This window comes from Drosophila rhopaloa, unplaced genomic scaffold, assembly GCF_018152115.1.
Source record: "Drosophila rhopaloa isolate 14029-0021.01 unplaced genomic scaffold, ASM1815211v1 contig_2, whole genome shotgun sequence".
Lineage (NCBI taxonomy): Eukaryota > Metazoa > Arthropoda > Insecta > Diptera > Drosophilidae > Drosophila > Drosophila rhopaloa.
Window position 1 is genome coordinate 15,349,088 of NW_025335083.1, and position 15,119 is coordinate 15,364,206.

The 15,119-nt window shown below is 39.9% G+C and overlaps 2 protein-coding genes across 2 annotated transcripts in view; one reads left to right on the top strand and one right to left on the bottom strand.

Annotated features, from left to right (window-relative positions):
* LOC108041324 (chaoptin) overlaps positions 1-15,119 on the top strand; it is a 44,243-nt gene that overhangs the window by 16,760 nt on the left and 12,364 nt on the right. Inside the window, exon 2 of the mRNA XM_044460118.1 lies at positions 9,100-9,374. Within this exon, the coding sequence (XP_044316053.1) occupies positions 9,101-9,374 (274 nt within the window). The 5' untranslated portion in view covers position 9,100. The remainder of the gene's footprint in view (positions 1-9,099; positions 9,375-15,119) is intronic.
* Positions 6,382-6,969, bottom strand: LOC108040143. The gene is made up of 2 exons (XM_017117437.2): positions 6,901-6,969; positions 6,382-6,846 (listed from the first exon to the last, which is right to left on the bottom strand). The coding sequence occupies exons 1-2, from the start codon at positions 6,965-6,967 to the stop codon at positions 6,449-6,451; spliced, it is 465 nt and encodes a 154-aa protein (XP_016972926.2). The 5' UTR covers positions 6,968-6,969; the 3' UTR covers positions 6,382-6,448.

Below are 15,119 nucleotides of genomic sequence, written 5' to 3' on the forward strand. Positions count from 1 at the left end.
ACATAAAGATTTAAATAGAAGCTAAACCAAACCTTTGCTCATTGTTTCTTTTGCACTCAGAATGAAAATGTTTTAAAAAAAAATCGGCATGACCTCTTTTACTTCCACACGAACACATATTTTACTTCAGGCAACATTTTACCTTTCAAATTGTGAATCGAAAATTTAAGACCAGGCTTTCACTAATCCTTTGAGTTGTGGAGATGCGTTTGAGCATTTTTCTGGTCTTGGATTTGCCTGCCAGTTTCCGTTTGCATTTTGATTGGCAAAAACTCAGCTGAGCATGGCAAAAATCTGCGTAAGGCATTAATGGCTCCGGGTAATTTGCACTCACATGCACAGATTTCGAGCAAACACACAAATCATACGTCAAAATCAAAATTAATCCCGTTTGTGTTATGTAGAGCAATTGAAATTATGTGCTTAAAGGCTTAAATTCAGCCTAACAAACAAGCAAATAAAAAAAGGGCAAAACCAAAGCACACAAAAAAAAAGAGCGCATAAACCAAACACAACAACATGCTGAAAACAGAAATGTAACAATCCAGCAACAATCCCCAAACGCAGCACAAATTGCGTATGTTCCCTCGCACATTTCCTCTTTTTATCCGGCTGCTGCCATTATTTGTGTTTTTATTGCTTCTCATACATGAAACAAAAATAAAAAGCGTAAGCGGGATGCCGAGTTTGGGTGAGGTAGCCAATCGGGAGCAGAAGAATGGCGGTACACCCGCCATTTGCAGCAACTGTGTCGGTGGCACTTGAAAGAATGGCATAAAACGCTGCTGACACACAATGACACAGGCAGCAGCAACAAGCCCAAAACAATCCCAAGTGATCGATCTTTTTATACCCCTGGTGAGTTTTTGAAAAGGTTTTTCTAAGGAAACCATACGCTGATTAAATAATTTATTGCTTGGTATTCAAAAACAGGTCAATATTTAGTTCAACTTTAATCAAGATTGATAGTAAAGCTTGTAATCTACTCTTATTGAAACAAATTCGCTAATTAAATAATTTATGAAGCTTTACAATAATTAAGTTTATTTTTTTACTATCAGAACTATTTAGCAATATATTTATACAAACAGTTTTTTGAAAATGCTTAAATGGGATTTATATAAATGTAATGTAATGGAATGATAAAATGATTTTTGGTTGACATTGTACTCTAATGAGTAAAGCAAGCTTTTCAGTAAGTACTCAATTATTTCTCACCTTTTCACAGTTTTTTTTTTTGGGATATTGCCGGATCCCCAAAGCAGCTCAGCATACCCAGCATATCGGTTATAAAAGCAAACAATAACAGATTTATTGCATATTTTGCACTGGTAATTGAGATTAAACAGTTGCAAAAATAAGAATGAAAACAGCCGCTTGGCATTTCATAAACCCAGAGGTCGGCCATAAAGGCAGGGCATAAATTTAAAAGCTCGTATATATCGTTTTGCATTTTCCCTTAGTCAATCCTTTTTCGCCCCCATCGATTCTGGGGCCAATCATTTAGGCTGCTCCCCCCAATCCCCTCGCTTTTCCATTTCCATGTAATTCATTTTAATAATTGTCAAGTGCCTCACTTTATTTATGACAAACTTTTAATGATTTAATTGCTGGCCCAGCAACGTCCTCATTGCTACTGCCATCGTTGTTATTGTGGCTGATGCTATTATTGTTGCAATTGCTGGATTTGCTGCTGCGTTCGCATTTAATTGATAAATGCGTTGGGCGGAATGGGCTGAGTGGGCTAAGTGGGCGGGGCGCCGAGTGCGAGGAGCAGGCAATCGAGCGAGTTGCCAGCTGTAATTATAGATGATTTGAATAATTCAATGCTCATGCCCGCCCGTCCGTCGCGTTTTGTTTACGCAATTAATTGTGCGGCTGTGTGCCCGGAGAATAACAACAATATACTGAAACAGTGGCCCGAAACGGAAAATAAAGCCATGGCAAAAAGGGCCCCGAAGAAAACAATAATTAATCCTTGGAATGGCTAAGTCAGCAAGAATGCTATGTTATGCGAAAACTTTAAATCTGAAACCGATTTTTTTAAAGCCATTTCTATTCATTACTTTTAGAGTTACTCTTCTTTCTAATTATTCGCAGTGAATACACAACAAGGAAACATTTTGTGACTTAATCATAATCTCTTATTTTCTATGTGCAAGTCATGCGAATTAAGAACAATTTATAATTAGTTGCCTAAAATTGTATGTTTGGTCAAGGTGGCGGACCTTGTTACTTTATTTAATTATTTCATTCTGAATTTAAATATATTACCATTCTATGAGACATTACTTATTAATTGTTAATATTAAAATCCTTTTGTTGGTTTTAAATTGAAGGGATTTCGGTTAAAGCCGTGATTTTTTTTGGATTGGTGCTTAGAGCCTATTTCTAAGTTAATCGCTTATTGGCCACATTTTTCTTTTGAGACTTAAGTGGACTTATAAAGAGAGAGGTTTGTCTCGTAATGTTAAACATATTTTAGAAATGAAGGTGTTTATAATATTTATGTCACCTAGAGCCACTGTGCATGTACGATAGGGTTGCTTGGTCATCACTCGTTTGTCGGCCTATACTTTCGGCTTCCATAGTGCACTGTCATTTGCTTGATAAGCATGGAATACATATATCCAAAGCGCCGCCACACATCGGAGCACCGACCACGCCCACCACACAACATGACACGCCCGAGGCCTCCAAAACCCGCCCTCAGCCCCTTCCCCCTGTTCACCAGTCCACCCATCTGACGGCCTTGGATAGTTTGGCGTTCGTCGTTCATAAGCAATTCATGTGCTTTCCGTAAACACTTCAATTTAATTTTAGTGCCGCGGGCGCGAAATTGCTGCTAAATTATTTAGGCAAAGAATTATTAGAGCAACCCTTTCGAGAGCGTCGAGGATCTCCCCATAGATGAGAGTCCTGGGCATCCTGTTTCAAGTTCAGGTGCGTCGGTGATTGCCAGCGGGACTGGAATTAACGGAGGTGTCAGCATACGGTGCAAAATTGTCTAGTTTTTTTCCCCGTTACCGTTCCCATTTCCGTTCCCTCGCCGTAGACTGCGTCTCCGTCTGGCACATAATTGCGGCAAGTCGAAGATAAATTACCCAAACTCAAAACTTTGACCTAAGCGCCGTTTCCGTGAGTAAGATTAATGATGCGGCAATTGCCGAACAGCTAGCTCAGAGCAACCCAAAACGGCCAGCAGTAGCAACTATCACAGCAACAGCCACTCGACAACTTTATGGGATTTGAATCAAGGGTTGTGCTTTGGGTGGAAGGGTGGTTGGCTGGCAACATAATAATTTCGAACGTGGGAGGTGGGTGGTTGACTGGGCGCCACATGTGGCACTTTCCCCCACGCTCCCCGAATTCCGCACTTAGGTGCGAATGGGTGCATATTTATGGATACAGATACTGGGGTACTCAGCAGAAAAGATACATTTATTGCTATGCCATAAACTTTGAGTAATAAATTTTATTTTTATTGTTCTGACTGACTCTGGTTGACTGACTGACTGGCTGGTTTTTTGGTTAGCTCGACTGCCAGGGAATCACCTTGTTAAGAGAGGGCGTGAGGGTCGCTCTGCCAAATTGGCATATTTATGACCAAAAGCAGTTTCACGGAAAGGCGCTGCCAAAATAGCAAAAGCGATAAACGACACTTGAATGAACTGACTAAACTGTGCCAGTCTGTGTGTCTGTGCCGATGTGCTGGGGTGTGATTTATATGGCCAGGCAATCGGTTCCGAACCAAACTCGTTTTGGGGCTAAGTTTCTTTTTAAAATGCCTCGCAAGATGAATGTATCTTAAAGTTTGCGCCGTTCTGCTAATGGTTTCATAAAACCCATTGCATATGTGCAGGTCCAATGCCGAAGATGGATCGCTTTTCATCTGTCAAGGTGTGAGATATGGCCAAGAAGTGGCCTTAGACGTTTGCCAGCAAATCCCAACCAGTTGAATGGATGGCTACATAGTGAAAAATTGGTAGAATGATATTTGCCTTGAGAGCCAGATATGAGGACTAAAGAATATATCCACATAAATATCTAAATTATAAATAAATGATAAAGGCTGGTATTTCCAAATTGAGACAGGCATTTAAATATTTTATAACTCGAACATGGATTTAAATAAATGTAAGGCTTTAAGTGCGGTTTAATAAAACACGAAATGTCTCTATTACTTAATAACAAAAACTAAGTCTTCTGCAAGGATATACTAACCCACTCATTTTCTTAAAATACTCCTGCACGAAAAGGGCTAGGAAAACTTTACCGTATCCTTAATTGACTTGACGCCGATTAACTGTAATGTATCTGGAGGATATTATACATAAGGCGCATGCTTCTGTATACAAAGGATACAGGCACACCTACTGCCACGTAATCGCGCACCCAAGAACCTTTTCATGTTTGGCTGCGTTAAATACACGCTCACAGTTTGTTAAGTTCATTTAAAGTTCTGATCCCCGTCTGAGCGACGGCTTTAAAATATTTTTTTTTGGTTTTTTTTTTCGTGGGCGGAAGCAGCAACATAAATGGGAGCAGCTTATGGGGCTGAGCTTAAAACCGACATGCTCACATATGCATGCTCTGTGTGCGGGGAGGCAACTTACATATGTTATTATCGCACAAACTCGCAAATTCTCGACAGAGATAGAGCGAGCGAAACGGGCGGAGAAACTGCGAGCCAACGACTCCCAAATGTATGCTACGTTTTTCAGCATTTTTCATGCTGCGCTGCGCTGCGCAGTAGACGTCGCGGTCGACGTCGCCGTCGGCGTCAACTAGCAGGACATCATCCCCAACGGACGCTCATCATATTTATCCTGGTCCTTGTCCAGGACTTTCTTGCTCCTGCTGCTGTTTGTTTTGCAGCTCGTTGACATTTCATGTCACTGTGTCACCGGCATAAAAAATTAAAAGTATAAAAATGATGCAGACCTCGGTGAGCCCTCACTCCTTGGGCAAATCGCTGGCATTATATGCGTAATAAAAACTTGCGGTCTACCCCGCCTTGCAGCCCGCCTCTTGTTGACCTTTTCGTGGCATTCGTCCTGCTCCTCAAAGGAAGATGATGGCAGCAAAGGATTCCTCAGCGATAGCGGCAGTGGTTGTGGGCCACTCACACTGAATTGTGTAGTTTGCTCTTTGGCCTGCTCTTAAAGTGTGAGCAAAGGGTATCGGATACTTTACGGGAATTGTCGCATGAATAAGTAATGAGCTGAAAACAAACTGATTGAAGGAATACAGAATAATAAATAGTTGCCTAGGAATAGTTTCTTTTGAAAGACAGAAAATTAAATGGAAATAAAATTAATAAGGAATGTTTTAAGTCCTAAATTAATTTCAAAAATCTGTGATTTGCTTTTTGAAATTATTTTTAAGAGTATCCCTGATTCAGCGAACTTTCAACATGTTCTGTCCCACAATTTTGTTCGCTTGTTTTTAAAAAGTTTCGTCCGACAAGGTTGAGGGTCAGATGGAAGCAACGCCCGCATCTGCTGCGTCCAACTGTGGCGAAGGAGGGGGAAGGGGTGGAGGGACGGAGGGGCGGAAGGAGGCGTGTGTGCGTGACAGACGCCGTTCTCGACTGTCTCTATCCCCCAAGAATTCCACTCCCCACTCAATTCTGACCCCAGTTGTTCTTGGCCCAAAGCGATGCCTGTTTGCTGCTTGTCTGTCAGCCAACAAGTTAGTCATTTTCTGTATCAAAAAAAAAAGAAAAAGAATAAATAAAACGCAAATAAAAAACTTTTACGACATATTTATCTTTTTCGTTTTATTCTGCCGCCCGTCGTCCAACATCCTGACTTCCTCGAGTGGGAACAAAGTCGGCATGTGTGTGTTCGGAAGGTGCATAAAGGTTGATACCACCTATATATACGCACTCAACTGTGTGATGTATCATTTGTTTTACATGGTCCAAGCGAGGAAAAGAGACTTCGATTTGTCACCATCAGCGTAATGAAAAACAATCAGCAAAAGTGCCGGGCGGCAAACTGAAGCTTTTCTGATTGGTTTTCTCTCGCTGCCTGGTCGGAATTTAATGTTAAGTGCATATGGCAAATGACAGTCGCAAGATTAAGTAAACAGTTGGCGATTTGCCTGACAAGATTAGATTTATTAAATTAGAACATATTTATTAAATCGAACCACAAGATGGATGGGTAGAAGGCATGCCATCCAAATTGCATATTTATTTGATTGTTTCATCAAATAGTTATATGCTAAAATGATTTTTTTCTTTGCAAATTACGATAGCAATTTATATTGAGAAAATAATATACGTAGCCAAGTATATGGCAAACATACTCGGTAATCAGAAGTTTAGGATATCAAGTTACGATTTAAGAGAATAAATGTGGATAAAATCATTAGGACAAATTCCGAACTGGACGAATTATTGGTTGGTTCTTCTTTTATTAAATTTGGCATTATTACATAATTATGCCCAAGGTGATGCTTTTGCTTGTACTGCGTTTGTACTATTTTCCTGTTGGACTGTCTTCCAATTTGTTGATTTTGTGGTATCATTTTCATTTGGCCCTGCTGCCTTTTCATTTTTCTGGTATCTCATCCCCAATGAGGGATATGCTCTCGCTGGCATTTCGACGAAAATTTTGCTCAACACCTCGCACAATCTCTCCAATTCCGCGTTTTCAGCACTGGATTTCTTGGCCAGATTTCTATGGACAGGCTGCTTAGGAGTTCGATGTTGGAGATACTCGGACCCAAAGTAGTGCATGCGGTGGTAGTGACGTCGCAAATGCCCTTGCGATGGAAACGGACCGTAACCATGAGTTTCATGCAGTTTGGGAGCCATACACTGCTCGTAGTATTCGTCTGGCAAAGGCACGATGAAAGTAAACGAAAATAGCAAATAATTAAAGCACTTACCAAGGGACATGTCCATTGTGATAATTTGACTATGCAGCTTTACAATTTTTTCCAGACAGACTGACATTAAAACACATTGACATCTCATTAAAAGCAATCATTTTTTCCGGGTTGCCCTGGTTTGAATAGTGCAACACTGTGGTAAGCCTAAAGTATTGCTTTCGATAAAAACTTATAGTCTGTTCACACAGAGCACCATTAATCATTCATTTGGCGGATATTCCATATGGTTTTAACTCATTTTCTTTTTGATATGTTCACAATTATTTTTTATTGCAGCCCTAAATTATTTACATTTACATTGCAAATTTAAGCTACAAAAACGTAATTGCTTAAAAAACCATTGAACATTCTAAAGATATTAAAATTCTTGTAATATATCAGTAAATTTTAAAACATGTTTAGTGTTTTCATTAGCAATAATGCAACCTCAAACAGGTTGCTTGAATATTTAACCAAAATTCACGTTTACTTGGAAAAATTGATTATTTAATATCCTACTACAACTCAGATAAATATTTGAGTTTCCTTTGTTAACAATGTTAACAGATGGACGACACATCTTATTATTTTTTGCCAGAAACATTATAAATAAGATATTTTTAAAAGTAAGTTGCAGGGGAGCGGAAAGTAGAGACACTCTCCTCGTTTTTTTTGCCAGCTCATGATTTGGATTTTTCCTTTGAAGCCAATTTGAAACTTAAACCGTATAGTTTCCGTTATCGAGACCTCCCACATCATATATTTTTGGCCATATTTCATTATGTATTCTAATATATATGACTTATCCGAAGCTTCGAGCTGCCTGGAAATAACTTACAGACTTAGGCAAATTGGAACGGGATGGGGACTGAGTGCCAGTCTACCTGGGCTCTCAGTTTCTTTTTTGGCCCCTAGTTTTATGGCTGGTCGTAATGTGCGCAGGTACCCACACTCACGCCCACACCCATACCCAAGCCCACACACACTGGCACACTCAAGGTAAACCGTCGGGAGTCTTAAAGCTCAACAATCGTGCTAATGGGCCGTACTCGTCCTTGTCGCCATCGTCTGGTATGGTGAGGTTCCATGGCGGAGCCGAAAGTTTTTATTTGTTATTATATACTTTGGCGTGTCAAATAAACATCACACATCTAGCGTACATGAAACATGTTTTATATGCGACTTCTCTGCGGCTGTTGAGGCCTCTACGTGTTGTGGTTGCGCACTTTCTTCTAGCTTTCATCCACACAGATAGAAAAAAAGACTAAGATGTCGTACTTTAATTAAGGCAAAACGGGATTTTTAATAAGATTTGAAGTTTTTTTATGGATAAGAAAGTATTTCAAATAATTGATCTAATTGGCAATAATTTTACATTTCCTTGCTGAATTCAAGGTCATTATTTTGAAGTTAGAAAGTTTTTTCACGGTGCATTTTTCTTTTTAAGGCTAGGCATTTCCATGTGTATGAAAGATTGCATGGCAATGGATGAAAGGGAGGGCTAGGAGGACTGTGTCACACGACTGCGACTCATTTGCATGAGTTGTCGCAGGCTTTTAGTCGAAAACTTCCTCCGTTGTCGTTTGGCGCGTTGGGTGCAGAGTGAAGGGGGAGTTCACTTAAGCCAAAATATCAACATTGGTTCAAAAGTATTATGAAAACAATTAAATCAAGCTAATTGTTTTTATCCGTCGGTTTTATGAACGAGATTTTTGAGAATTTCAGGATTCACACGACTTTGGCTAATCAATTATACATATAAGTTATTAAATTCAAATAAAAGTAGGTTGACCCATTTTAGCCAAACGACAGGCTCTTAGAAGTATTTCTTTAAGAATACTATATAATATAATTAAAAAAGAAATATATATTTTTGTTTTATGCGAGTAATTAAAAACATTGGTTAAGGAAAATGTCGTGTTTTCTTTTCCTTTCTCATCTAAAACTTTTCTTCTTTTTTGATGCCACTGTGCGAACTCAACGCGTGTGGACTAACGTTAATTTTATGCCATTTCATTTGCTTTCGCTTTCCAAACGTGTGATTTATGCAAAGCAGCAGCGAATAAACAAATGCCCCCGGGCAAGGTGTCTCCACACGGTGGATTTATGTGGGCCAACGTGATGAAATGAAGGCAAACTGGGGGCCCACTAGATTATAAGATGGTATCCATGGATCGCAGCTGTCTGAACCGCCAAATGCTTTACTTTCCATTCCAGGATGCATCTGTTTCTGGTGCTGATCTCGTGCCTGGTGAGCTCCACGCACTGCTGGCAGTTCGACGGCGGAGGTCATCGGCGGCCCAGGAACTCGGGAAGGGGTCCACCGCCCTCGTCCGGAGGCAGGGGATCCGCCGCATTGCTGGGATCCCAGCAGCAGGACATCCTATACGCCTGTCCACTCAACTCCATGTGCCAGTGCGCAGGGCTGCCCAACGAGACAAGCACACTGATTGAGATTAATTGCAACGAGGTGGCCCTGTACAAGTTTCCAGGTAAGCGACCCCGTCGTCTATATCCTTCGACTCCTTCGATGTCCTTCGACCCCTCAACCCCCACCCATCATGTATCGCCTGTCAATGTGTCCCTCCCGCTTGTCACGCTTTATTTATGTGGCAAATATTTTCATTGCCAGTTGGTCATAAATTGCCTTGGCCACATCACAGGACAAGGACTCGCCGGCCGACTTCCTTTTCCCCTTTACCATTTCCCATTTTCCATTTCCCATTCCCTGACCACCGGGAACTGCCTGTGGGCTCTGTGTGCTCCTGTCGCCTCCAGCTGGAAAAATGTAATTTTTAATGAAGCCTCAAACAGCTTTGTCGTGGCCCACAAATAAAATGAAATCTTACATTTAAGTTTGCCAATTAGTTGTAAAAATAAAGTTTCCATTCATTTTATTTTGTTTTCTCCTCTTTGTCTGTCCCGATTTTCTTTCTCCCCTCCTTCTGTTGCTTTGGACAAAGTTTTTTAACGATTGCTGTGGCAAATTCCACGCAAATTTTGGTAGTTCTTATACCTGGTAGTTATTAAGTGCAAGGGTAGATTGTTTTATGGCGTGTAACTAAACTGGTTTTAATATCATTAGAAGGGGAGTTAGCTGAGGCAAAGATTAGCTTAATGCGTTCAAGAAAGTGCTTTTATATATTTTGAACTTATTATTTGTGTATCCAACTACCAAACGTTGTTAAGCATTAACCTTATAATTGGTTGAAAGTTGTTTATATGCTTCCTACTTCTCTGGAAACTTTCTGAGTCAAATAAAGGTTTAAAGCTCCTTTTCGAAATTAATTATAAAGTTTCTACAAAGCTCTCGAAGAATTCATACACTAGGTATTATATAGTCGTAAGATCCAATCAAGACTTTTGCTCCCTTTTTAAGTAATGAATGAATGGCAAGTTTCCATAGCTCCATTGTCATTTTCCATTTCCATTCCCTGCTCAAAATGTTTCTCATTGTGGTGGCTTCTTTTCTCCTCGGTTTATGTATGTTTGAGTCTTGTGTTGAAAATATTACAATTCTACACCCTGCTTCTTCTTCGTTAACAACTGTGACACGCCCACAGAGTCGCCTTTTTGGCCAAAGTTGCCGCATAAAGTTGCAAAAAAAAAAAATACAAAAAATAAAGGAAACAAAATAATAAACAAAGTTGTTGGCAAAACACACAAAAATTGGCCAGACATTGGCAGCACCGGGAATAGAGACAGGAAGAGTGGAATACTATTGAAAAGTTTGTCTCTTGCTCCGTGGTTTTCCCGGTGGATGTGGGGAATGGGGGGAAAACGGACAGAGGAAGTGGCCACTCCGCATTGGCAATTTATCCTTCGTTTCTTATGCAAAACTTTCCAATTGCATCTGCATTGGATTTTGCTTTAATGAAAAACTTTAAAATATTACGACTAATCGAATTAAAATGAATGGCACGTCGGAAATGCTTTCCCAAAATCTTTTTCTTCATGTATCACAGGAAAATAAAGTGTGATTTTAAAGCTTAAGGCATTGCACTCGAAACAGATGTCTCAATTTGAGGACTATCCAAAATATCTATGTATACGAATTTTACTCTATATACATATATATATATGGATGACGACGTTGATGGGGATGTTAGCGACAACGATTGCATTCAAGCAGCAGAAGAAATGTTGCAGCTGGAAAACTTTTGGCAATTAGCAATTCTAATGCAAACGGACACACAGAGACCGAGAGATGCGAGAAAAAAGGAAGAGAAAACACTTTGGTTGACAGCCTGGCTAATTGCGTGCCACGCCCCCTGCTCGACACCAGCCCCTCATCGAATCGACTTCCTGGCTGGGATGTCACCATGTGGTCGAGAAGCCCGAAAAAAATAACCGAAAACTATGCACCCAGAAATTTTAAGAAGGGGCCGAGAGGGAAACGAGGAGCTTGAGAAGAGGATTTGACAACTGTAACTGGGGACCCAAGGACTAGTTGAAAATTCATTTAATATCTCAAAATTTTCAGTGCGTCGCTGTCGTACAGAAAATGCACCAGTGGCACTTTTGTTTCTTTAGTGCTCCGAATATGTCCGTAATTTAATGTTGAATTTCTATTGTCTATTGGGCAATGGGGACATAAAAAAAAAATGTGAAGCTACAATTTAGATTTATTTTTAATGTTTCATTTTCGGGTTTCTCCTGCTGGTCACTTTCACGCTTGGCCAGAGGCTTTTTGCTAGATATTTGCTAGATAGCAGCATCCTTGGTTCGATTCGGCCGCAATTTTCATGCCGAAACTATTTGGGAGAAACCGAAAAACGAAAATAAATGACGACAGTTTGCCCACATGCCGCACGTTTCCTGCGCCCGTTTCGTTGCTCTCTGTATTTTTTCTTTGTTTTTCGTCCGGTGCAGGACACAAACTATATGTATATAAATGGTAACTTCCCAGCCCATCACACCCACTCGGTTCCTGTCTTTAGTTGCCTTCCTGAATGCCGGGCCAAAACAATAACTTTTCAGCTGACGTAATCTTCATCAACACACGGACGCACAGGCTCTTTGGTAGCAGATTGGACCTGAGTTTCAGGCAGCTTTAGTTGGTTTATAGAACACAAATTGCTGAAATGATTGAGTTGAAATTTAGGTCTATACAATCCTAAGACAGGTTTTTCGGTATCACATAAAATGACTCTGCTTTTAGCAGTAGTTTTTAGCTTTTAATAGCTCTAGAAATAAGTGCTCCAGCATCAAAATACAAGATACCAAGCACTCTATTTGCCATATTCGATATCTGGATATATTTTAGATATTAAATATGATTTATCCAATGTCTTGGAAGGTCGTTTAAAAATGGAAAATCATTGTTTTTCATATCAGACGTCTATTTTATTTCTGGCCTGGAAGCAACTCAAATCTTAAAAGTGATATTTAAGTTTTAACAATTCTACAAAATATTTTAGAATGCTAAATATTATTTCAAGGAATTTAGCAATGCAATTTTGGTTTTTGTATAAAGTCTAAACAACTCGAAGAAATTTCGGTGGTGTCGGTTGAGTTAATTTTGCATCGCTGTGCTGCCATGCCCTCTTTTTCCCCACTGACACATTGTTGTTTGTGCTTTATTTTGTTTTTTCATATACTCGGTGGGGCAAGTTGAATAAACACTTGGCAAGTGACGCAAAACGAGACGAGAGCGTTGGACGTGGACGAGAATACAAACAGCTGGGGAGGATGGGAAGTTTTTGGGGGCGGCAGCGGTCTTCGCTGGTCTGCCTGGAAGCAAAAGTAAATAAATAAATATGCTTGGCATTTTGTCAGAGAATTGACTTGCGGCCATAAAGCACAAGCCAACGTGCTACGGAAGGACTCCAGAAGGAGTCTCCATCCTGGAACCGTATGGCCCATTCCCCAGTTCTCAGTTCCCAGTCCCCTTGGTTTCTTCCCCGAGTTCATTTTAGTTGTTGGACCCTCAGGCACCGGGCTAGAAGTTTATTAACGCCATATGTGTTGTTGCCGTTGTTGTGTTGGTTTGTCCACTCATAACAAAACACTGGCCATAGCTTAGATATGCACACGCCCCCGCACACACATGTGTACTATACCATACTACTATAATATACTATATACGTATATATTGTGGAAATATATATAGTGGACCCTGCATGAGGAATGCGCTGGACTTGGCCACGTGTTTGCTGCTTGGTCGAGGGAGGAGCACGCGTGTCAACAGGGCGTATGATTAATATTGTATTAATATGCGATATGTAATTAAGATGTAAGCTGCTCTATGCTTATATTACAGTTTGTCGGTGGTCATACCACGCATATTTGTGTGTGCACGTCCCACTTGCCATATACGTACGCATGCATTGACATTGGAATAAACAGCAATCTAAACGTATATGATCTCGATCAGAGTTAGATTAATAATATGCGGCCAAACAAATTTATTTGGTCAACATTCATTTGTACTTTGTGTAGTAATATTGAAAAATATTCCACTAATTAATAGATTATTGCTATTTGATTTAACAGCTTAATTTCCCATTTTCTATTCAAATATCACTACACTGATTTAAATTAACTTTATTAACTGAAAATTCAAATAAGTTTATTATTTGTAAATTTTGGGGTATTTTCTAAACTATTTATAATAATATTCTTTTTAAATCTAAAAGCATTTATTCCTTTACCAAAAAAATTAAAACATTTCGGATTTGATAAAATTTCTTTCATATATTTTTAATGAAATAAAAGCTTTATAACTTTGGAATAAATTGAGGCCTGTCTTCTCTTTGAAGATTAAATAGGCTTTGAAATGAAAAATTTTATCCGATTTCTCAGTGCAAGACTTGGTTTTAGGTTACCATAAATATTTATTCTTTTCGTAATAACAGCCATTAAAATAAAAAAATTAAGTGACAAGACGGCATAAAGAAACAACTTATTAATATTTCCCATAAATTGATAACGATCGTTACCTGTTTTCGGGCAGCGGCCTCTGGTTCCCCCATTAATGTCTTCAATTTTTGTGTGACTCAGAACAAGCCCGTGGGAGACATCAGAGCCGCAATTAAATTACGATTCGTTGAGCATGTGTTAATTAAACGGGAGCAGCAGGGGAGGGCCCGGGTCCTTGGAGTGCCCGTTCCCGGGGAGAGGGGAATCCGCTCTCAAAGGAATTGGTCACCCAAGGCGACTCTGGCATGGAATTGAAGCTCCTGACGAACACACACACACACGCTCATGCGGAAAAGGCGGGGGAACGGTGCGGGGTGGCCATGTGTTTTAGCCTGATTATGGTAACGGCTGCTGCCGCTGCCGCTGCCGACCAAAGGGAATTTCCATGTCATGCTTGTCAACTTAAATTATGGCCTGACCTTACCTTAAGCATTCTGCGGGGCGGGGATCGGAATGCCACCTCCCACCTCCTACAATCCACCAGCCATCAGCCATTATCCACCGCCTGCAACCTTAACCCTTCCGCCAACATGGTAAATATTTTTCGGTCGAGTGGCGGGTCTTTACCGCTCTGTCTCTCCTAGAAAATTGCCACAAAACTGAAAGAGAAACTGACGTGAAACATGAAAATGCACTTTTCGCTTTTAATTGAAAAATTTCCTTCTCTTTTCGGTTCGTTGTTTTGTGTATTGTCATTTTTGGGCTTTTTTTAGACCGGCCAAAGTGGAGGGGTATCTATTTTTTTTTATTCAACCGATTTTCCACCGTAGTTTCCATGCTTATATCACTGTGTGCGTATCTGCACTAAATACGAACAACATGGCCACATTAAAGTCAAAGCGAAATTCGCTACTAATCCAGGATTGTCAGAGATTGACTCGATCATCAACGTTTTGGCAGAAAAAAAGGAGTGGGACAAACTTGACTGCCGAGCGAAATAATTAAACATCAATTTGATGAGTTCAAACTGAAAAAGTTCCACTACCAAAGCATCTCGACAAAGAGAAAAAATACTGCACAAAACGAAAACTGACCAACAATTGATTGTTTCTTATAAATATTCAATGCGCCAGAGAGTGCAAAAATCAATCGCTCTATGTTTGCCTATTTTTTTGTGCGCAATGGAATATTTAATAAGTGAAAGCGCACTGATTCCCGATGAAACTTTGTTGAGGTTTGACTGGCAGGGAATTAAGACCGAAAAAAATATGCAAAATGCATGAAATCGTTCAGGAAAAAACATTTGAAAATTGTAAATCGCTGAATTGTTTTTTCTCAATCAACGAAAACATATCCTTCATTTGATTTTTTTGTTG